Source organism: Tiliqua scincoides, chromosome 7 (assembly GCF_035046505.1).
Source record: "Tiliqua scincoides isolate rTilSci1 chromosome 7, rTilSci1.hap2, whole genome shotgun sequence".
Lineage (NCBI taxonomy): Eukaryota > Metazoa > Chordata > Lepidosauria > Squamata > Scincidae > Tiliqua > Tiliqua scincoides.
In genome coordinates this window covers 16,678,273-16,703,486 of record NC_089827.1, presented here as the reverse complement: position 1 = coordinate 16,703,486, position 25,214 = coordinate 16,678,273, and the positions used below count along the sequence as shown (strand labels likewise).

Sequence of the window (25,214 nt, the reverse complement as noted above, 5' to 3'; positions counted from 1 at the left end):
GAGTTGAAATATAGCTGCTTTCTAAGAGGGATTTTTGTATGTGAAGATTTCCAGATATTTACTGAAATGCGTAACTTTTTTGTTCCAGAAATATCCCAATACCAATTTAGCATAAACATGTATTACTACATATAATAATATATAGTAATATATAGATATATATACATATATATACACACACATACATATATTACTACATAGTTATTTTATCTTGGTATGGCAGTCACACTGACTCTACCGAAACACAGTTGATAAAGCTATATAAGATTAAAATCAGACCTTCAAATAAATAACAAGAGGCCAAACAGTAAACAGTTAATTTTAACCTATTACTAGGCCAGGCTTAAGGATACACACCATTAAAGAAATCATAATATCAGGATATATTAACAATTTATTTTCTTCCTTATAAGACATATGAGCTTACAGTAGATTTTAGGGTTATAGTTTCAAGCAAGGAATTAATTCTTTTCGAGCAGAACCTATGAAACAATTCTTATAGTTTCAGGTTGATATCCACTACTGTAGACTTTAATATACAAATACAGAATTGGATACGGTAAACCAGATGACTTACACAAACCCAATGCAAATTATACAAAGTATTTCAATATTATCTGAGAATATAAAAATTTGTTTACATGCACAAATCTTGTCATAAGGCAATTTATATTGCCGTGAAACCGAAGGTATGGCATTAACAGGGCTAAGAACCTGTAATATACTGTTGGTTGATAATACATTGCAATCCAATCTACATCCCAATTAAATCAATAAATGGGTAAGAGACAGCTTGATTCCATTGATTTTAATGGGATTCTACTAGTTTTAGTCATCCTGGCTTAAGTACTTCCTGGAGCAGGCTGTCCAACTCTTTTGGTGGTTCTTCCAACTTCAAAAAAATTTAACGAACAGGTAAACACACCGTGGTTTTGTCAACGACATGATTGTGGCATACATACCCAAAGTACAGCAGGTTTGTCTTTCATTATTGTCACAAGTTTAGATATACTGGAATGACTGTCAGATTAAAAACCCAAACGAAATCAGCATTTTACTTTTATTATTATTATAGCGAGATTCTGAAAGCTCAGAAACACCAATAAAAATGTACTTCAGGAAACAGTCAAGAAGGGCATGGGTCCCTAGGTTTATACTTCTGCTCATGCAAGGTACTGTGCATGTTGCCAATATCCCCATCTGCATTTGTCCATCTCCAGAGGGTCAGGGAACCATTGGGTGAGCAGATTTTGGGAGGTGGGCAGAAAGGAGAGAGAGACCTGCCAGCCACCCCCTGCCTTCCTGCTGTCACAGCAGGATCTTCAGATCAAAGCCCCAAAAAAGCCTGTGCTGTGGTATTCCTGACCAAAGTGCTTTTCTCTTAGCTGTTCTAGTCATAAGGAATTACAGTGCCTAAGAAATGCCACTCTCTTTTGGTATAGAACATTTGCAATGCAAACTCCACGCCTGTGATTTTTCATGCCTTACATATTCACAATTTGGAAAAAAACGGAAGGCCTTCGCACATGTCGATTTTTAATCTTATCCAGTCATTAAATCTCTGCAGAGTCGTCTTTTCCTGTGTTAATATTTTGGAAGCCTTCTTCAGTTTTTCTTCGTTTCGTTCGAGATATCGAATGCCATCTGTCTGCAACTGATTAAGTTTCTCCTTGCGATTTTCATCAAGAGGTACATCTTCATTCATTAGTGGATTAAATCTGAAGTAGGTATCAGGAGGTAAAAGAGCATCCAGCATAGTGTGGACTTCTGTTTTTAAAAAGGGAAAGAGTAACACACATTAACAAACAAGACTAACTGAAGACTTTATTCTCTTTTACTTGTCAATTACTATTTTTTCATACTTCAGATTCAATTAATATAAGAAGAGCCTTATGTGATGCATATGATAATGTACTTCCTGAAGGCAAGAGCTTTTTGAATGAGCAACTAGGCTTCCCCCTTGATCACATTATCTTTGAAAATAAGATAGCAAAAAGTCAAGTACAAGTTTTTCAAGACTTGTAGGCAAACACATCAATCTGCCTTCCTTAGTGTTTTTGGCTAAGTATACTATATATGGACGTATTATATATATTACATATAATTATTATATAATTATATATATTATATATAATTATATTAATAATATATTACTACGTATTACATAAAATAATTGTAAATGCTGTAAGAAAATGATTTGCTGCTAGTTTTGACACAGGGCAATGACACAAAGAGCACAATCCTATGCTTGTCTACTCTATAGTAAGTCCTATTGTCTTCAGTGGACCTTACTCTCAGGAAAGTATGCATGGGATTGCAGCCAAAATCTCTCAGATTGAAATAGCCACAAATGAACATGTCAGTTGTATCTTTTCACCATGAAACCTAAACTTTGGTTCTAGAACACTGGTTCCCAAACTGTGGGTCAGGATGTACTGGTGGGTTGTGGCCTGATTTTTGGATGGGTTGGATGGGCCTCCAGCAGTGGAGCTGGAGGAGTGAAAGTCACAGGCAGGGATGATTCAGGACAAAAGTGGACTGATAAAAGAGGAAAGGCCATTGAAGGTTTTGAAGATAAGGATGAGAAACTTCCAAAAGAGCCAGAAGTGGTCTGAAAACTAGTCTAGGAATTGAGGAAGGGACATCATATGATCAGAACAAGGAGAGTGCAGAGTGATTTTTGCATCAGAGTGTGGACAGAGCTGAACTGTGCAGAGGCACCAAAAGACCAGAGAGAAGCTTCAGTAGTCAAGGCAAAAGATGACAAGAGTGTGGACCATAATTTATGCTGAGGGGACAAAAGTGAGAGCCATAATTTTTTAGCGATACCAAAGCAAGGAATATGTAGAGCAAAGGAGAGTCAAAAAAACCCAAGATTATGTCTCTGTTCAACTAGGTGGATGGAAATCCTGTCAGAGGATAAGGAAAGGAGGGATTGGGAGGAAAGATGAGATGTTTGGACTTGGTTATTTATTTTTATTTATTTATTGGATTTATATTCCGCCTTTCTCCCCAAAGGGCACCCAAGGTTATACTGAGTTTGAGATAAGAAGCAACATCCATGAGGAATTATGAAAGGTGCTTGGGGATGCAATATTATGTGAATGAAGAAAGCTCTGGTGTGGAAATGCTGGTTGTTCTCAGCCCTGTAGATAGTATTGAAAGCCACAAGATGCAGTGAGACTACCCAAGAATACTGCATAGTGGAAGAACAATCCAAGAACAGGGCCTTGAGTGACCCGAATAGGGAGATGAAAGAACAAAAGAGAATCATGGAGGCCTAGAGCAAAAGGAACAAAGATTTGTTCAAGTGCTATGTGTGAGATAATATACATTATTTATTAAACAACCAACCAGCCAATATTATCCTGTGTTCTTTTGTCATTTTAAGTTGGCCAAATTTACTGAATTTCTTCAGATCATGTGGAAAATGGCTTGGTTGTCAAATAATCATGACATCCAACAGCCTCTTGGGCTGTAAATGAGGAGCTTCTGAAGCTCTCAATACAATTTTGGGGTTTGGGGAGTGTGTTGCTCTCTTGGTCACGGAACATGACTTGAACAGATGTAGGACAGCCAAACCATCAGAAACGGAATTCCACTTCCCCATGCTAAGTCTATGACAGCGTCTATAGTCTATTTCAGTGGTTCCCAAAATATGTGCCATGATGCCTTGGGGTGCCATGGGGTGGCCTTTTCTTTCTCTTGGGCATCAACATATTGGATTGTACAATATTTCACACAATTCAAGATGGCATCACTCGGGAGAGCCAGGAAGAAGAGGCTGCAGCGAAAGGGTGTCTTGACCACGGTAAATTTGGGAACTGCTGGTCTATGCCATTGCCAGCTACACTAAGCAGGGTCGTGTCTTCATAGCAGAAAGAGGACCAGGACAGGAAAATAAATTACATCAGCACGGTGCCAGAATGTAGCAGACAGTTCCTGATTGATGAAGCTGGGGCAGCAAGTCAAATAAAGTACCAAACACAGAATCTGGATGAGAATCTAGAAACTTTAACGGTTCATTTGACATCCTAATTTCCCCCCCACCCCACCCCACCCCCATTCCTTTAGGAAATGACCTATGTTTTTCTTCTATAAGTGAATCAGGGTCTACTTCAGCCATTTTCAACCACTGTGCTGTGGCACACTGGTATGCCATCAATGGTCCCCAGGTGTGCCACGGGAATTTGGGAAAAGATCATTTATCAATAGGATCATTGGGGGATGTGAGCCCTCCATTGACAGCACAGTGTGCCTTGTCAATTGTCAAAAAACTGATGGTGCCTTGACCATTTTAGTGCCTTGCCAGTGTGCCATGAGATGAAAAAGGTTGAAAATAACTAAGATTTATTGGTAAACCCTTGCCTTTCTTTAAAGCACCACAACTTTAAAATGATAAAAACTGGTGTTACTTCCAACAATCTCCATATGCTTCATTCTGAACTAAAAAAAAGAATCTGGCAAAAAGTTAAATACAGAGAAAAGTATCTTTCCCCATGCTGCACATTCATTACTACTTTCACCATTGCTCCAAGTTCTTAAACATTCTTGCTCAATCCCAGCACTCATTCTGAATGTTGAGATTAGTAACCTTTCTCGAGGAGAAAGCTTTGCATCTAACCCAAATGTGATGTACCCATCAATCAAAGAGAACTTAATAGCATAATCAAGGTACAGTCTCAAGCAGTTAATTTAAATGCATATCTGGCAAGCTGCATCATCAGACACCAGTACAATCTTTATTCACCAAATATCTAATACAATATGTCAGTTTGATTAAAAGGGTAAACTCTTAAATGTATCATAAACAGAAAGACTTTGAACAATGCATTTTAATTTTCTTTTTTTATGCTGGATTTGTAAATGAACTAAACCCAAAATCCTCATATGGATGACAGGGAGGAGGGGGATTAACAAAATAATCCCTTTGTGAACAAAGGTTATGAAATGTCCTTGATGGGAACAAAATGACCTTGATGTTACTATTGTGGTATACTAGTCTCCTTTATTTAAACATATTTTAAATTCTCATTATAGCTTCTGCCATGCTATTTCCATCCAGGAAAACCCTTTATTCTGATAACCATTTATAATTCGCATGGGTATTATAGAACAAGCCATTAATCACAAGTACCAACCTTCAGTATCTGTGGCACTGCTGATGACATTCGTCAGTTTAGCTTTCAAACTTGTATAGGTGACATTGGCTTTCCCTTCGTTTTCATATCGTCCGGTTCCCAGAGATATTACACACTGCAGTGGTACATTTGGCCAAAGACACTTGCATTCATGTACTGCTAAAGCCGTAGGATTATTTAAAAGCAGGCCTCCATCCTGTAAGTTAAAAAAAAAAAAAGCAAGATGTTGGAGCCATCAGCATTCATCAGTTCATGGCTAAGATGCAAATTAAGCAATCTCCTGAAATCACCACATTCAGTGTTCAATTTTTATTGACCCCATGCTGGTGTCCAAAGTAAATGTAATATAATGAGGAAGCTACACTGAAAATATCTCCTCTGCTTCTCTTAGATATGAGCCAACACTTTGAGGGACAGCCAAAAGAACAGGTCACCTTTACATACAGGGTATTGTTTTACTAATGTATGCGCTGAATTCAATAAGTAATACTGCTTGAGTCCTAGATGACTGCATGGTAAATTTCTGCTCTAAACAAAAGATATATCCTAAACATGGTTTTAAAAGAGTATAAGAATAAAAATCTCATGGTACTAGTTATCCACAATGAAAAGGGAGCAATGAGCATTTGCCATGTGAAGTCATGTAATCCCAGTTGTAGATACATAGAACGATTTGCCCAAGTCTAAAGACGAACTACTTCATTTGAAAATTATAGACTGCAAAAGAGGGAGAATCTACGCTCTCATCATACGCTGATGAAAGGGGAAAAGATAAAAAGCCATTCAATCATGGGTGGAGCGCTAATGAAAGAGAAGGCTCTTAAGAAATGGGTAAATGCTAAGATCCTAAACATCACATTCCATGGGTACAAGGACTTCTAGCAGCAGTTTCTCCAAAGGCTCCATCCTAAACATTTAGGGTGCCCTGAAGCAGTACCCCATGAAGGGTTGCTGCTAGAAAGGAGGGGGGGGAATGCATCGCCTTCCACCCAGATAGTATCCCATCTGGATATTATCCGGAGTGAAATGAAAGCTGCACAAGGCTTTTCCTCTCCCAATCCTTGTTGATTTTAACATAAAAATAAAAATGGGAGATAAAAACAGAGAAATGAATAATTTATGCATAAGCTGTTGCAGAAACAGAATTTAAGTTGTATTTAAGAAATGCTAAGGACATGAGGATGATAACTTCTTAACATTTATTTTACTGGGGGGGGGGGTAAAATCTCCTGCAGTGTCTCCCAAGGTTATACAATTAAGAAAGTTACAGGAACGTACACATTGCAAGAAGTATCTGTAGATGTTCTAGCCTTCAAAAGTTGGCAACACAAGAGGCGTATTCACTGGAACAAGATAGCTAATGAACATTTCTATGTCAAGGATAAAATATTCCTTTGTAAGTTCTTGATGTTGCATGCACATTTTCAATCAGTTCAAACCCTGTTGCAATCACATTTGTACTCCTCCCCCAGGAAGCAATGTTTATTTTGCATTTTATTTCCAGATATGGAGACAAACAAATTATTCTGGTACGACAACAGCATAATGAGAGCTTTCGTCCTGCACATCTCCCTAATTCAAGATTATAAGACCCACACACAACTCTTTGGGATGCTGGTAAGATTGCTGTTCCGCAGAACTGCCTTACTACACCTGTGGAAGTCAAGAAGCAAAAGGTTTGGTCATGTCACAGTTATTGCTTTCCTATCTAAACCATGCCTTAACATTACAAATGTTAGGGACCGCAATCTAGATAACATAAATCTAAACCATCCTTTCACTCCCCAGCGGCACAAGCCTTAAATCACCCTTGTTAATGGTTTGTCATCTAGCCTGACATTTCCTTCCTCTAAAATGTCAACAAATAATTACCAGGTTAAGGGAGACTTCAGGGGACAATGGCAGCAATGCATGCCCTAAATAATTCAACCAGTTGAGACCAGAAACACACACGGCTGTGAAAGAAACAAAGGAACATCTACACGTCCAAGCCAATAAAATGGAAAATAGTAACAGGGAGAACGCATGACACCTATACAGAACAGTTCTGAGTAGGGCGCATGTGTTGGGGAGAGTGACAGCATGTAGGTGGAGCCACCCAATCTACAGACAGCAAGTGTGAAAATGTTGGCCTCCACCAGTGGGAGAAGTTTGTTGCTAGTCTGAAAGCTTATTGGTTGCTTCTCTCTCTACATCTGATTGACCACCTTCTTCTGTGTCTGCCTGTGTATTAACAGTGGCTGCACTTCTCCCTTTGTTCTAGTAAAGCTCTGAACAAAAGTCAGTTTCCTGTATGTGGGGCTGTTTTAATGCCTCAGCTCTGCTAACAGTATGTACATCTCAAGGTTCATGAGAAAAGTAACGATGAACTCTTCATGGAGAGAGAGTAGTCTGATTTAGAGCCTTTATCACAAATCAAATCAATGTAAATAGTTCTGTAACATTATACAAACCAAATAAGACTTTGGGGGAAATATTAAATCCTAGTAGCGACACTAAATAGTCACAGAAAGAAAACTTCCTGCTACAGAAGAATTAGAGGTGAAAAAACATGCATTATGTTTTACACAGCTTCTGCTGAACAATCCAGTAAATCTGCTTCATTATGAGGTATTATATGGTATAAGATTTAGGAAACTTTTCCCCCATGTAAAGAATAATTCATGTATTATTTCAGAAGGCAAGGGACATTGGTCAGAAGGTTAACCTGCAGTGGAGATGAACCGGCACTAAATAAATAAATAAATAAATACTTAGTTGAAGGCATTGAAGGAAATAAGCCCAGCATTTGGGGCTTCATTTCTGGATTTGCAAAACCAAATTCAGGTTCCAGCTGCACGTAACCCATTTTTGGATGTTTTCTTCCATGGGACTCGGAGATACTTAATTTATAAGCTAAACAATGTATTGTTCAAACTACTGTGGAGAGAGTTCTTATTAAAAACAGAAACTCTTTCTAACCACAGCTGCAGTAGATAAAGTAGTGATGCAAATCACTGGCTAGATGAGAAAAACCTTTCACTCAGCTTCCAGTACAATCTACAAAAGCTTTTTGAACTCTTTCTGGACCAGTTAGTATATTTTGCCTTCAGCAGAACTAATGAGAACAGTAGTCTCTTAGTGCACATTATTTTTAATTTTGGCTAAAATCAGATTTCATCCCCAGGAACACATAGTAAAACATTGTGATACCCTATGAATGACTCCACTGATTTCAGTCTGAAGCCTAATTTTCAGTTCTCAAGGTAGTAAATATCGACAGCTTCTACTTGGGGTCTCAAAAATTGTTATTTTAATTATGCTGGATTCACAGTACAGCATTGTAAAAATGTGTGGAAGTGGTTTCGGAGCCATTCCTTTGGAGCCATTCCCAGCGGGGGGAGCAAAATGGAGCCGTATGGTTCCGTTTTGCTCCCCCGCTGGGAATGGCTCTGAAGGGAGGGGCCGCTCGCCTGCTGCGCTGAGCCTCCCTGGCCCACTGCCTGCTCCGCCCCCCTCCAGCTACGCCACCATGTGGAAGAAAGACCATACAATTGGCATTGCTGGAAGTTGCAAGAAGGTAAGGAGCTAGGTGCTCTCGGTCCACCTGCAAGGGATCAAATTTGGCTGGGTTTACCCTCCCACACGATCTTCACCACTAGCCATTCTTCCTAGTCATGCTGAACAGGAAACATACCTGCACTGCAAACTTGCTTGTTTTAATTTTTCCTCCACCATTTTTTTTGCCTCATTCTACTGGAAGACATTCTGGCAGAGTCACTCCCCTCCCCCTGTACAGTCCTTAAGAGTTTTAACTACGTTTAAGAATGCAGATCATACATATGCATTTCAAGCATCCACAGCATTCAGTTTAACAATAGCCTGCTTCCAATGTGTCAAAACCTGTCCCTAACAGTGTACCTCAACACAAAAGCCTACTTAGCTTTCCACATGAGTTTAGTTAAGTAGATGTTTTCTACAAACAAAGAGCAGATAACTAACTTTAGGAAATCTTCTGTTCGGTTAGACTAACAAAGAGCAAGAACTCAAAAAGCTCAATTTAGGATGTGCCGCACACAGTGATTGTGTTTGTGCTACATGTCCTAACCTCTAAATGCTGTTACCAGTTTGCTTTCTTAACTATAGAATATAACCTTGAACAAACATTTTTATTTACAGATAAGGGGAACAGCTGTTAAACTTTGGGTTGCTAAGAGACGAAAGCTGAACTCAAAAGATTTCCCAGAACAGGTCAACCTCAAGAAGAGACATCCTTTGCCATAAACATCATGTTCTTGTATTTGTGAACATGCAAAAAACATCAAGAGCAAAAGCCACATGATGCAGGTCTACTTTCCAAAAGTAATGCTCTATAAACATCCATATGAAGTGTATGCACAAGCCTTGGATTTTACTGAACTGTGTGGCAACCAGCCAAAACTGACAGGCACTTCATTCCATTTATTCTCTCTTCAGTTCTCATATTGCCTTTCCTTGCCCTCTATTTTGTCTTCTCTTTGCTCTCCTGTTTATTCTTACTCCAACTCCAAGTTTCTCCCTTCACTACTCCCCAAATACACATGAGCCACCTTTGCCTCTCTTTGTACTCTTGCATTCTTACACTGATCCCGTGCCCTGCTGTTGCCATCAGCACACTGGCAACATTTAAGGCTTTAATCTTTACCACTGCTGGCTGTAAATTAGACTCAAATGTAATGCTTCTACAAAAAGAAAAATACCTGACAGCTATTACAGTTTCAACAAAGCTCTGATTTCCAGGCCCTTCCTGATATTAAAAGTATCTGCTTGGGCTCAGATTAGAACTGCTACATGTTTGCAGGGCACCTGCTAAGGGAATTTATCTGTGTACTCCTTGTTTAAAAATGAATCCTTTTTTTTCCAATGAAGTGGGAAGAAAACAAAATGTGGGCCAAAACATGGCCACTTGCAACTCAGTCTTGATTATTCCTTGGAAGTTCAAGATCAAGTTTATTTTTAAGTTATTTAGAAGAACTTGCACTTCATATACTTTACTCAAAAAGCACATGGGGGGGAGAAGCTCCTTTGGAATCAATCTCTTACAGACAGGGTTTTCTAGCATTGCTGGTTGAATGCTTCTTTAATGCATAAAGTCTTGTGGCACTTAAAGACTAACAGATTTATTGTAGCATAAATTTTAGAGGACAAGGGGCCAATTCATCAGAAGCACCACAAGAGACGACACATGACCAGGCTTCTGGACATTTCTATCACAGGTATTTCTGCTGCCTTGTCTTTCTTCCACAGCTGTACAGGCCTCTTTGGTGTTTGGGGCTTGTAGGAAAGAGAATCTGTATAGGGACAAGTTCAATATGTCTGATTTTCTAGTTTTTTTATTTAGGGTCCGTTGGCTACAGTTGGGAGATATATCAATTTTCTTCTTTAAGATTTCATTGAGGTCATGTTGCAAGGATGGGATTGTTCTTCGACAGTCAGACAATAAATTGCAAGGGCAAATGGTAGCACTTCTTAGAATGCTTTGTAAATCCAGAAAGCTTGGGCATTGCCTAAATGGCCTATGTCAACAAGTATCAAAGCAAAATACACTCCCACTAAACCTCACAGGAGGCTACAATTAATATTGTTTTAAAATGTGATCAGTTTCTCATTTTTAACAGCAGTGCACCTTTAAATACAATTGTGCATTTTCCAGGCAATGACAAGATTTCAACAGTTGTCATACTGTACATGACTTTTTTTTAAACCTCAGTGCTTGTACCATGGTACTGAAAGATGCAATTTAGCAAAGCCAATTCCAATACTTGGAGTTTGCTGGCTCCATAGCAACCATTTCACCTCAATGCCTGCGCAGACATGCTTTGCATTTCTAGTTCATTTTCACAGACTTGCTCTGTTGTTTACTTTCATTGTATTTGTGAAAAAGAAGAGGCACTGAACTAGCACAAGAGTATCACACGGACAAGAAAGACTTTGAATGAACTTTTCCCCCTTGTCAGGATTTTGCCATTTTTAAATCCAAAAAGACAGCAACCACATACTGCATTGTCTTAATGTTAAGTGTTACAGAGGTGATCTTTAGCACCTTTTTTGTTAAGAATTTTAAAGTGTTTAGTAGGAACACACTTATGAATTGTTAAATATGGAATGGAGGAACAGTTAAGGATAAGTGTGATAATTCAGCTTTAATGCATGTTTTTTCACAGTATCATATTCAGATTTTTTTCAGTAATTTCAGAGGATTCTGCTTTCCAGCACTGACGTAAAGGCAATGCAGCTCTGAGGTTAGGGAACAAACATTCCCTTACTTTGAGGAGGCCTCCATGAGTGACACCCAACTGCAGGATGCAGCACACGTCCCATTGGCACCGCTATGCCAGCGCTGGAAAGCACTGACATAAGGGGTTAGGATTGCTCCCTTAACCACTACAGCAGCTGATTTTTACTAATCTGCAATTCGGGATAAAATTAAACATTTGATTTACCATTATGAAAAAGGACCACACCAGAATACTAAGCAGTACAGACAATCTGAAAAAAAAAAGAAAAAGTCTATTTTGGTTTAGTGGGGAAGGTGGAAGCCGGTTACATTTCCTTAAACATTCGACATGACCCTCACCTCATGTATGTATTTGTCGGCAGATTACGTTGGTACTTTTTAAGATATCTGGCATTCCAAGTTCTTGCCTCTCTTCTCCAGTCAGACACAGAGAGACTAGAAAAAATATTACTGGACTGCAACCTAAGCCCCAGAGGAAGGTCTTAAGGGTACCAATGTTCTGTCTCGGTTTGGCAGCTGACAATCCCATTCAAATTCCACAGCTGCCCTTAGCACACGCAGTTCTATTCCCTACCGATTTCAAAAGCTGGAATTTAACACCATGGCAGCAGGCATGGGCAGATTCCGAGGAGAAAACACTCTTGTGTTGTTCCAGGACTCATACCCAGCCTAAGTTCCATTGCTACCAAATGACCAAAGGAGATGAAATCCAGCACTCTGCGCTCCATACCACAAATAGCATAGGGGTCCCACCCCTTCTAAAACTTACATCTCCATGAATTTTAATACAAGCATACACACCCGCAAGCCCACAATGACATGACAGAAATGGCTCACAGGGGCTTAACACACAATACATTTCAAAAGTTACCATAAATGCGATGCAGTGATCATTGCTGGGAACATGACTACGGAAAATGCGGTATAAACATCTGACTTAAGATGCAAAAAGCCATTTTTCCCCCTTTATACAGTGATACAAAATATAGTTACATCCTCAAGAGAAGGCAAATGTTAAGTACAGGAAGCAAAATCTATATGCACTGGAAACAAGCTCCAGGTTTTTCCAAGGGAACTTTATTTCACAGATATTTTTAGAAATTTTTCAACAAGGCATAGACTCTCTTTTCCCATTCTCTAGTAGTCTAGTTCCACTATAAGATGCAACACTGTTTCCTACATCAGACCATCTTTCCACAAAACATCAAGGGGGGGACGGACATCAAGGCAGTGCATTTGTCAACTGGTAGGAGAAACGACCAGTTTCTTTGTTGCCAAGTACCAACTGTCATTGTTCATGGGATATAGTTTGCCCCTTGACCATGGAAGGTCTCCTGGTGAACAGTCATAACATTTAAAAAAGAACTCCCCTATTTATAAACTCTCAGCAGACATATGTGAGAGAGCAAGCTGCCCTGTGTGTATTCCTTAGATACCACAGTGTATGTGCATCATTTCCTCAAACATTATATTTACTAGGAGACACAAGGTGGTGGAACACTCATTCACAGGTGGGGCAGATTCCAACTTGAAATGATCACCATTTTAATATCACTTTACCGCTTGCATTATGCATAAGCTGTTCTCCAGGTTTCAGATGAAACTTTTTAAATGAACTATTTTGTAGTAGTTCTCTCCCTGCCTGACTCTCTCTCCAAAGGAAAAAAAAAACTCACTTGTATCTTCATAGCAATGATAAAGTTTGTGAAACCCAATTTTCTCCTACCATACAATTCCCATATTCAATAAATGATATTCAATTGTTAACATAAGTAGTGCTTATTACCTACTGCCCCACATAATTATTTGTGGTATGTATATTCATTAGCACAATTAGACTCTCTGCTGCTGTGGAGACACTGAAGGAGTTCATGTAGACTTCCATTTCTTTAACATCCAGGCTCAAGCTGCTGCTAATTTAACCCAGTGTTTCCCCAACTGGGGGTTGGGACCCACAAGTGGGCCACAACCTGATTGCTGGTGGGTTGTGAAACTGAAACTGACAAGCTGATAGCTAACAAGGAAAATGTATTGAGCCTTACGGAAAGTGAAACTGAGCTCACAGGTGACTGTGCCTCAGTTCACTTTGAAGGGCAGGTTTTTTCATAAGGAATCTACCTGATTCAGCATATAAGGTGCCTATGATGTACCACCCCCAAATTTAGAACTAATTGGGCAAAACTAATTCCATTTTTAGATACAATACCCCAAATATACCCAAGAATAGGTCTAACTTTTGCTATAACAAAATGCATGTAGGCCTGTGTAATCTTCAGAGGGCACAATCCTAACCAGATCTATGCAGAAGCAAGTTCTATTTTGTTCAATGGGGCTTACTCTCAGGAAAGTGTGGTTAGGATTGCAGCCAAAATCTGTTCATGGTCTTCACTTGTTAGCAAGTGTTCTCACAATGCGAAAAACAAAATCTGCTAATGGATAAGAGCAACATGAACCAAGCTTGATTTTTCTCCCATTTCGAAATGAAATACTCAGAAGGTTCGGATTCAAGCTAAAAGTGAGAAATGTTAACTGTTGCCAAAAGAATATTATTCATATTCTTTTACATGTAATTCCTGATTGGAGAAGAAAATCATGTTTGGGTACTCCTAACATTCATTACTTATGAGAGAAATAATTTGGACATAGGGAACTTCATTCCGTGCTTGGTCAAGCTTGCAGCCATCACTGGGATAAGAGCTAATTTAGGACACAATCCCAAAACAGGGCCAAGAATTACAGATTAATTTCTACTAATAGCACACTAGCTTCACTTCATGCCGGACAACAAAACCTTTCCTTGATTTCCTTATACTGAAGCAGCAGTCAACTACCAATATGAAAACTGGTTTGAGAGTAGACAACTTTTTGTCCAGAGTTCATATTTGGGAATGGGAATACACAGACCCAGCATGCATATTTGTTGTTATCATCATCATGAGTTTGAATCCAGAATAGTAAAAAGAATTTGCATTCCACTCTTTGTGAACACACAACAGTCACTGACCAAACTTTTGCTTCCTCCAGCACTCATTTTTGAATTGGAGTTCTGGCTACAAGCACATCTTCTGAAAAATCAGGCTCTTGCTCACTTTAGAAATGACGAACCCAAGAGAGGCCTGTCCTTGATACTTTGGTGTGACAAGACTGCTCAGACTTGCACAGCACAGGCTTTTTTCTGTACCTTGAGCATCTGCTTGCAGCACTGACTGAAAATCAATCGGAGAAGATGCAGTACTTTTCCTTTGATCCTCTTGCTTCATATGCTAAGACACAGTCCCATATCCCTAATTATTATGCATGCCTCATAGTGGGTGGTATTTAGTTCTATGGTGTCTAATAGCTGTCTGGGTTGGAGAGACAGTTCAGTGACTGCGGGCCCAATCCTATCCAACTTTCCAGCATCAAGGCAGCCACAAGGTGAGGGAACATATGTGCCCTTACCTTCTGAGACTGACCCTTCCCCCACTGCAGGACGCAGCGCATGCTCTGCTGGCACGGCTGCATTGGCACTGGACAGTTGGACAGGATTGGGCCCAGTACCACTATTACCAACAGAAGGATTTAGAACAGATCGCTCTGTAACATCTGCTTTTTTGCATCAAATGGCATGTGCTATAGGAATCCAAGTGTACTTCATCACAAACTATTCTCACTGCTCTATTCCTGTTGTCTTTAGATTGTTACACAGCTGGCACCACATGAGTTTCCTTTAAAAAGACTAACCCCATGTCAATTTTTCAAAAAAGTTTTGGTGATATTAACTAAGTACATTAAGGTTTCCCAGACTTTCCAAATTTCAGTCGATTATAGCAAGGTTCATGAAACATAGTGAGGAAGTCTGGTTTTCCTTACTGGTTTTCCAAAGGTTTTCCTTCTACGGTCCTACTATGTTCCTATTTCTTCAGGAAGAAGGTGCAATGCTTTAGAAATGCAGAAGTCAATTCCCAGGCTACTTACCAATACAACATTATTCTTACTACTACTATTTTATTTATATACCACCTTCCTTGGTTTTTACACAGCGTTCAAGGAGGGTTATACAGGCAGGCTACTTCTAAAACACCATTTTTCAATGGGGTTTTTCCAATATTTCTTATGCAAGAAGAACTCACAGAACCCTCCGTCACCATATGTCTTCCTTCACAGTGTGGTCACCTCTTCTGGCTGCGTGCGTGCCATCAAATGTCCACAGCCAACTGTAAATCAAGCCCAGGCAAGTTCGCAAGGTCTAACCATTCTTGCCAGTCAACCTCATGGTATCACTACTAAGCCTAGTTATACATCATTTTTCAACAAAAAGAGTTCACAATGCAGTTTATATAGTAAAATGTACAGCTAGGAGAGATGACTACACCTGACATAAAACATCTAGATATTGAAGGGTTGTGTGTGTAACAATATTGTCTAGAACAGCCTGCCTATGTAAACCACCTTGAGTAATATCTGTAGAGAAATCTGTGGATGAGTATGGCAGTATCTTAGTACAGAAATAAAATAAATAAGTGGTTCCCTGTCTGCAAAGGCCTCACTGTCTAAACACACAAAAGCTGAGGATGGGACAGGGATTGTTGACAACTGGCTGGACAAGTTCCATCCATTTCTTTTGTTCCAAATTTGGAAAGAAGTGTGAGCCGCAGTATGGTCACTGGATGGAGGCATCACAGAAAGCAAAACTGTGGTAGCCTGCTCTACATATTGTCTTAGCTTGAAAATCACCCCTGATATGCAAAATGGCAGATGCGCTTCAATGTCAGTAAGTGTAAAGTCATGCACATTGGGGCAAAAAATCAAAACTTTAGATATAGGCTGATGGGTTCTGAGCTGTCTGTGACAGATCAGGAGAGAGATCTTGGGGTGGTGGTGGACAGGTCGATGAAAGTGTCGACCCAATGTGCAGCGGCAGTGAAGAAGGCCAATTCTATGCTTGGGATCATTAGGAAGGGTATTGAGAACAAAACAGCTAGTATTATAATGCCGTTGTACAAATCTATGGTAAGGCCACACCTGGAGTATTGTGTCCAGTTCTGGTCGCCGCATCTCAAAAAAGACATAGTGGAAATGGAAAAGGTGCAAAAGAGAGCGACTAAGATGATTACGGGGCTGGGGCACCTTCCTTATGAGGAAAGGCTACGGTGTTTGGGCCTCTTCAGCCTAGAAAAGAGACGCTTGAGGGGGGACATTTGAGACATACAAAATTATGCAGGGAATGGACAGAGTGGATAGGAGATGCTCTTTACACTCTCACACAATAGCAGAACCAGGGGACATCCACTAAAATTGAGTGTTGGGCAGGTTAGGACTGACAAAAGAAAATATTTCTTTACTCAGCGTGTGGTCGGTCTGCGGAACTCCTTGCCACAGGATGTGGTGCTGGCGTCTACCCTAGGCGCCTTTAAAAGGGGATTGGACAAGTTTCTGGAGGAAAAATCCATTATGGGGTACAAGCCATGATGTGTATGCGCAACCTCCTGATTTTAGAAGTGGGTTATGTCAGAATGCCAGATGCAGGGGAGGGCACCAGGATGAGGTCTCTTGTTATCTGGTGTGCTCCCTGGGGCATTTGGTGGGCCGCTGTGAGATACAGGAAGCTGGACTAGATGGGCCTATGGCCTGATCCAGTGGGGCTGTTCTTATGTTCTTATGTTCTTAAGTTAAATTATAAAACTTTGCACGAGTGATCAACGCTGTGAATCACAGACATTATGATTAACAGTATTTATATACTGCTATTCAACAAAGTGGTTTACAGAAAAAAAAATCTAATAACTAATGGCTCCCTGTCCCAAAAGGGCTCACAATCTAAAAAGATGCAACACCAGCAGATAGCCACTAGAAAAGAGACTGCTGGGGTGAGGAGGGCCAATTACTCTCCCCCACTATACAAAAGAGGAGCACCCACTTGAAAAAGTGCCACTTACCCAGTTAGCAGATTAGATGTGCATTAGATCTAACAGATTAGATGTGCACAGACGAATAGTTGCAGAGATCTTAAACAAACTAAAAGCTTGAGTAAACAACTGCCCCCTGAAGCCCCAAATTTTATGTTGGTCGGTCACTGGTTTCATAAAGATGAAATGAACTTTATTAACAACTTTAATTAAATTGCTTGGTCTCCTTGGACTACTTTAGAGTCTAATTCCATCTGAGCTGAATTCTCCACTTAATGTGCTTTTCCAAATTAAATCTACAATTTTTGTTAATATGATTATGCTAGAATTGCCTTATAACATTTCCATAAACTAAAGACCCACAGACAGTTTCATATGGTCCTTCTGTTTCCATGGAGAAGAATGAAAACAGAAAAACAGATCTCAAAGTTCTCATGTCTTCTTTGACATGCAAGTGCTTTACCTGTAAAAAATTAGAACATCTGAAACAACCCTAAGTCTCCTCTCTGAATACAGTTACACTTGAAAGAACTAGTATGCTGAATAAACTGGTTCATTAGGCAGGGGGCAGAACCAAAGACAATGAATTTTTAATGCAACATATCAAAGGGCTGTTGCATCCAGTAGAAACATTAATGAGCATCAACACTCACTCCCACTGCAGACTTCCTGCTGTTAAGGTTTGTCAGTATTCCTTTACAACATGCAGAAGTTGCTAGAGATCATAGCACAATAACACCTTTATTAGCAGGTTAAACAATCCACAGAAACAGAAGGCTCTTTGAAGTCCTTGTCACAGAAGAAACAATGAAGGGGGATTGAACCAACATAGGAATACTCTGGCATACTGGCGTTAGTATAAAGCGCCATGTCTTATGCAAGCTCCCAACAACTAGCAACTGATAAAATGGAACTGAAAATTTCCAGAACAGCTAGGAGGGAGTGATCTACCTGTCTGTTTTAGTCCATTTACAGTCCAATCCTATGCTGGCCTCTGCCAGCAGGACAGTGCACACTGTCGCAAATGTGTTCTAAGTGCAAGGGAGATTTTGTTAAGCTGCATTAAAAGTGTGGAGTTATTCTGGTGATTACACCAAGGTGCAAGCAGATTCTGCTGAAGATGCTGTAAGTAAGAAAACCAATTCTTCCCTAACCAAGCCAGTTTACCTGTTATGCTGCTATCAAATGAATTCCTATCATATTTCATGGGAAAACATGTCTGTGTCACACGCCCGTAGCATTTTGACATGGAAATGCTTGTTATATGCATTTATATCCCATGTGTCACCATAATTCCGAAGGTAGAGCACGACATTATCAAAACTATCACAGAACAAATCAATTCACTGAAGAGTAGCAGTGACAACCATAGTACAAAAGCCTTGTGAACCACATAGGTTTTCAAGCAGACTTTTAAAGACTGGGAGAGTGGAGGTAAACTGCACTTCTCTGGTAGAACATTCCAAGTCTGGGGACACCACAACAGAAAAATACCCTTGCCCACATGCATGCCTAGGCATGCAGAGGAAGCCCTCTCCAGTAGATCTTAATGGGCAAGTTTATATGACAGGAGATGTCTCTTAAGGCAGTGGTTTTCAAACTCTCAGGGACAGTTTGAGAGCCACTAAGTCTTTGCTGCAGGCAGTGGGGGCTGGCGGAAGGCGGAGACGCAATGCCCAGCATCGCACCTCTGATTGGGACACAGGGGTGCGCTGCCACTCAACGCCGCCTGCAGGAGCCTCCTGTGGGTCAGGGGAGCCTGGTGCCAGCCTCAGCAGGGCTCCCCAAACAGCGCAGAGCCCTCCAGAAGGCGACTGCAACCACTTCCTGTTTCTCTTTTGCAAAACCAGAAGTGGTCATGATCACCTTCTGGAGGGGTCTGCACTGCATGGGGAACCCTGCTGAGGCTGGCGGCGGGCTCCCCCGACCCCCAGGAAGCTCCTGCAGGTGGCGGTGAGTGGCAGTGCACCCCTGCGCCCTGATCAGAGGTGCGATGCTGGGCATCGCGTCTCTGCCTTCCCCCCTCCCTGGCCCTTAAGGGAAAAGAGCCCAGGGCTCTCAGGCTGGGGTGTCATGACGCCCCAGTTTGAAAACCACTGTCTTAAGATATTCAGGGCACAAGCCATCTAGGGCTTTAAAAGAACCCATCCCATACCGCCAAGACTCTCCCATTAGTAATCTGGGCACAACATTTCCCACCAGTTGCAGTGTCCAGGTACACTTTAAGGGCAGGTTAATGTAGAGAGTATTGCAATATACTAAATGAGAGATTACATAGTTAAAAATGAGGCATAGATCACAACTTAAAAATGAGCAGTGACCCTTATTCTTTATTTACCATTACCAGTCACTAATGTGCAAAACCTTACATCATTTTATTTATTGCAATTAATTAAATGTGTAGTAAATATTTGGTAACCGTGCACTCCATTCCTGTGGATTTCCTTATCTGCAGGAACATAAGCATAACTTATGCCATTTCTCAGGCGTATAACTCAGTACAAATATACCCATTATTTATACTCATACTCAGTATATACTCAGTATAAATATACCCATTATTTTTCAGTAAGCATAACTTATGCCATTTCTCCAACTTATGCCTGTGTTAGCTACTCTTCACCCTTTTCAGCATCAGAGTCCTGATAATTTCCTGAAGCTGGGGTCATCATGTCAAAAAGGGGTGCCAATTTGATTTCTCCCCTTACCCCATTTTTCCATAGGGTTAATGATCTGGTATCTGCTGATTCGGTATCCACTGGGTTTTCCAGGAACCTAACCCCAGCAGATGAGAACTGACTGTGGTACAGCTCACGATTCACACAGATATCTAATCGCTTAAAACAAATTATTATAACTAACCTGATGAAGGTCATTACCCAGTGCGTACTCCTGGAAGTAGCCTGGTGCAGCAGATGATGCTCTGATAGCTTGCCATAATTTATACTGGCAACCTCCAAGATAATGAGACTTGACTCCAGGAAGATGATTGTAATTTCTAAACACAAAGGCTTTCAGTGGTGTGCCTCTACTTACAATAGTGCTTATTGCAGCCACCTAATGAAACATGGAAAAAAAATTAAGATATATCTGATAACATCATTTTCTCTCCCCACTTAGAAATGGGCTGCATACTGTTCCCTTTGTTACAGCTATATATTTCCTCTGATTTTTCCATTTTGCTTCGAAAAGCATGTATAAAAGTATCTAAAGCCAAACACAAGTCCCTCTAAACCTTCACAGAAGAGAACTTCCTTGTCCTACAAAAATCAGTGAACTATTCCCTTCACACGTGATGAGAATCTACAATGCTTTCATGACATCTGGATGTTCTTGGCCCCGGATAAGCAAAGAAATGACTGATAGCTTTGGTCTGCTAATGAGGTTGATTATGTAACGTAGGTGTTTTGGAGGTAACAGAGAGAGAGACACACAAACTGTAGAATTAATGAGAAGGGCCACAATTTTAATACATCCAATGTCAATAAAGAAAAAAGGGATAGTGTGAAGGTGAGATTGTAACCTAACTCAGCCTGGTGCAGGGAAACCAGTCTAGCCGTCCAACTATGTATATTCCCAGAGGCACACCCAGGCCAAAACAGAACTACTGACATCAAAAGCTCAAATGCTGTCAGGGATAAAAACTTACTTCGATATTCACTAGAACCTTGAACTATCCTACTTGCCTATATGATTGCCATTCTTGATAATTTACTTATCTAGAGATTTTGATCTCATCTTTCTGTCTCATCTCATCTTTCATTTCTTAAAATGAAATGGCGTTCATTTTAGGGTGTGCATGTGTTTTTAAAAAAAGTTGGGCCACCTCCCCAATATTGCTAAAGGAGTTATGGTCTTCCTCTTTCAAATGCTTTCTTTTTTTTCTTTAATATTGTTAGCCTCTTGGGGACAGACTTTTTTTCCTAATATCTAAAAAATAAAAAAGTCTACAGCTGTCGAAAATTGGAAGACAAATTACTTATCTTGTAAGTAATCTATAGATGAAAAGATTTTGAATTTCTTCTTTTAGAAAACAATATCATATTTGCAGAATGATTTAGCATATTAAACTATTTTTATACTTGTACATTTGAAAAATAAAATGAAGTACACTTCAAAATAAACAAAAATAAGCACTCAGTTCCTGCAGAGGAATCCTTGAATGGGGCATATGAATACATTTTTCAAAGTTGAAAAGAATGCAATCATATTGTGTACGACTTGTGTTACTCTCTAACCTGCTTGCAATAAGTAAAAAAAAGATACACACACTTACTTTAGGACATCTAGGGTTTCTTGCTGTTTCAATCATAACATCTGATCCCATTCTCTCTCTAGACAAACAAAAGATTTGTTGTAATTTTTTGGATATACAGTACCTGTTCTTGTTTTTTATATATTGTTAAAAGGAATTTTTCCCCAATATATTTTTCATCCAGTTAGGAACAAGCTTTTGAGCCCTTATTTCAAAATAGGTGCCATTCAGTGTGTGCAATCAGGTAATGTGCAGAGTTCCTAACACTACTGAGCCCTGCTCAACAGCTGGGGTTGTGTGCACAGTGCACTAATTAGTCACTGTCTGGGAGTGAGAAGGACACTGAGACAAGATGTTGGCTTCGACACCTCATACTTCTCTCACCCATCTCCAAACAGGTAAGTAACAGCAAAGCCAATTATCCAACCAGACAAATTTTGTACTGTCCTGGTTGCTAAATGGGACTTTGTAGTGCCAGGAACTAAACACACAGGTCATAATCAAACTGACAATGCAGAAATGGAAGCCTACCTACCTAGAGAATTATTTACTCAAAATGACAGTTTTGTTTCAGAAAAACGGAAGTTATTATTTTTTGTACTCATAATCTCCATGCAGTGACTGATGCGCTGCAATGTGTTCACAGATGGCCATATTTCTACAATTTAACTGGGTGGGGAGATGAAGGGTCGCTATTCTTTTGGCTGAGACAATGTAGTTCACATCAACACAACAATATAAAGTTTACTGTATATAAACTTAAAATTCACATGATGGTGGAGGAAGACCTAGACACATCTCAGAATTCTAATTCTAACTTGGAAGGAAGCAAATTGTTGCACCTTTTTAGAAAGTATTCAGATACATTTAACTTACTTAAGCATCTTCTCCCACATTTCACTGTCATAAAATGCATGGCTCCAGCCCATTTTAACTGTCCCAACAATGACATTTTGCTTAAAGACATCAGTTCCTAATTTGCGATATAGTTCTTCACATTCATCCAGGGGGATATGGAATAACCCCAACATAAATGCCAATATAGCACCTGAAAATAAACATTTACACATTTGAAACAATATGGCATGCTACATGATATCAAGATCAAGGCTACAGTAGGCCTGATGCTATTATGGAATTACGGTTTAAAAAGACAAGAAAAAACCCCCACATATTTCTATTATATATTGGGTCTTCAAGGACAGGTCCATGTAGATTGCATTATGGTAACAAAGGCCTACAAAATTAGGGTCAGAAAAGTTTTTCCTGAACTTTATGGTGGTTTGATATGAATTTGGGGTGCCAATTCCAAAAATGGCATCCGTTTTGCCCTATCACGTCTAGTTTTGGAGACACGGCATAGCCTCATTAGTGAATGGTTCAAGCAGCTTCCTCATGTGAGCTCATGAGAGCATGGGGAGCTTTGCAGGACACCCAAGGCAAAATCCTTTGTAGCATGTGCAAAGCAAGCCCCAATGTCTGGGACACGTGCAGTTCTTCATTGAAAAGTGAGCCAGGGTGGTATCGTGGAGGTGGACTTAGACCTGGAAGATCCAGGTTCGAACCCCCCCCTCAGCCATGAAGCTTCCTGGGTGACCTTGGGCCAGTCACTTTCTCTCAGTTTCACCTACCTCACAGGGTTTGTTGTGAGGAAAAAAGGAGGGGAGCACCTGTGTATACTGCCCAGGGCTCTGTGGAGGAAGGGCGGTATAAAAATGTGAAATTAAAAAAAAAAAAGTGATTGTAGCAGCCGCTGGCAAGCACTGCCACTTTAAATTCCAAGGCTCAAAGCAAGCCCTTATGGCTGGAGTACAAACACTTCACCACTGTGAATCTTGCTTTGCAAGGGGAAAATGCAAGCCCCCCCCCCCCAACTGCCATAAATACTTGCTTTGTGCTGGCTTGGGAACTTAAAGAGGAAAGAAGCTGTAACTCAGTGATACAGCACCTGCGTTATAATCAGGATACAATCCCCATCATTTCTAAGCAGGCCTTAGAAAGACACCCATCTGAAATCCTAAGAGACTGCAAGTAATGCAGATAGTTCTGAGCTAGGTGGATAGATAGCATGACTCAGGACATCAGGGCCCATGAGAAGGGGGTATAGGGGGTACATCATACCTGGGCCCAGGGTCAAAAAGGAGCCCAGGAGCCAAAGGAGGGGAGCCAGAAATTTCCTGAGATCTCAGAAATGTTTGCATATTTTGTGTGCATATTTAGCATTCACATATAGTCTTATATGTATATCTCAATTCATAGAAATTACAATCCAATGGGGAAGGGAAGGTGCCCAAAAGAAGTTTTGCACCCCTTGATAAATTCCTCTCAGAGGTCTTGCAAGGCATCTTATGCTCACGCTTGCTAGCAGCTGCCACAAGCACTTTACAATGGGGAATTGCCTCTGTTCCAGCCATTATGGTTTGTTTTGCAATGGGCAAGCTAAGGCATGCTCATCTGTTCCAGCACCAGTGTGCATCAATTCCTTCCACTCACCCTTCTCTGAAAGCACCTATAGCAACACTTTGCAATACAACAATAACTCAACAGCGGCCTGATACATGCTAATACAACCAATTCATAGCTGAACATTCAATTATAGTGCCACCTAGTGTGCAAGAAAATTAATTTGACCCTGAAATGATCAGTTTGGCGTGCTCAATTGTCCGCAATACACAAGAGCTAATTCCAGGGATACTTTCAGGGCAGCACCTGTCAGCATGATAAAATCTGCAGCATCCCTGCTAGTAAGCTGCACCATTATAAAAAGCAACCAATTCCCATTTTGATTTCCTGTACAGTGAAACTGCAGCAGGGTGGAAATCCGGTAAGTCTGACACTGGAAACATTATCGTTGGCCTCTTCTTGCCTTCTGTTATGATCATGTTGTTCTGACATTGCATAAGTAAATAATTAGCAGGATCTATCAATGTTTCCAGGATAACAGATATGCAGCTTTCAGTGAAGCATATTAAGTAGCAGTCAGGTTATCCTAGCATTACTAAACTGGCAAGGATATAAAACAAATACCTGTTACAAATGGAGCTAGAGGAAGAAAAGCTTGGTAGGCTATGCAAACCAAAAGCAGCACCTGAGAAAAGAGTCATATTCAAAAAGACCCAATTGCAGACCTCCCCATCCCCAACAGGCAGTGTACCACAGAAGTGATGTTGGGTCAGTGTTGGTATGTGTGTGAAAGCATGATAAGCTTCACTTATCAGCCTTCTCCCGAAATCCCTAAAGATAATCCTCACTGTTTTATGAGCTGGTTGTCTTAACCAACACTACAACCTAATTAGTCTCTAGGATGAAAGCAAACATAGCACTGCTGGAGCACAGACTACTGTTTCCATCTAAAAGAATGACCAAAAAAAGGCATTTCTAACACTTGTGCAGACATAAATAACGATACAGTCACAAAACAAAGGACTGTATTCAGCCAACCCTGATAGTACACTAAAGAAGTGAACAGAGGTACTAAAAAAAACTTTAAAAAACCACAAAACCACATATAACAGGCAACTGGGTGTCAAAATATAGTCCTCCCACATGTAGTTAATAGGGTCAGAAAAAATATTGTCTGTTGCTCAAAACCAAAATAGAAAACAAAGAACAAGCAGGTGGCGGTTGGAGAATAAATCTGCAAACCATTTCAACAAGTCAGTCTTTCAATATGA

General features: G+C 40.2%; 1 protein-coding gene across 4 annotated transcripts in view; it reads right to left on the bottom strand.

The window, feature by feature from the left end:
- Nucleotides 1-376: 376 nt before the first annotated feature.
- Nucleotides 377-25,214, bottom strand: part of PNPLA8 (patatin like phospholipase domain containing 8) — a 41,314-nt gene continuing 16,476 nt past the window's right edge. For 3 of the 4 annotated variants that reach the window (XM_066633544.1, XM_066633547.1, XM_066633545.1), the window contains exons 6-10: nt 22,417-22,588; nt 21,562-21,619; nt 20,148-20,342; nt 5,142-5,337; nt 377-1,767 (exon numbers count right to left, since the gene is read on the bottom strand). In XM_066633544.1, coding sequence (XP_066489641.1) covers nt 1,493-1,767; nt 5,142-5,337; nt 20,148-20,342; nt 21,562-21,619; nt 22,417-22,588 — 896 coding nt within the window. In that variant the 3' untranslated portion in view covers nt 377-1,492. The remainder of the gene's footprint in view (nt 1,768-5,141; nt 5,338-20,147; nt 20,343-21,561; nt 21,620-22,416; nt 22,589-25,214) is intronic. The other variant, XM_066633546.1, reaches the window with a different exon arrangement.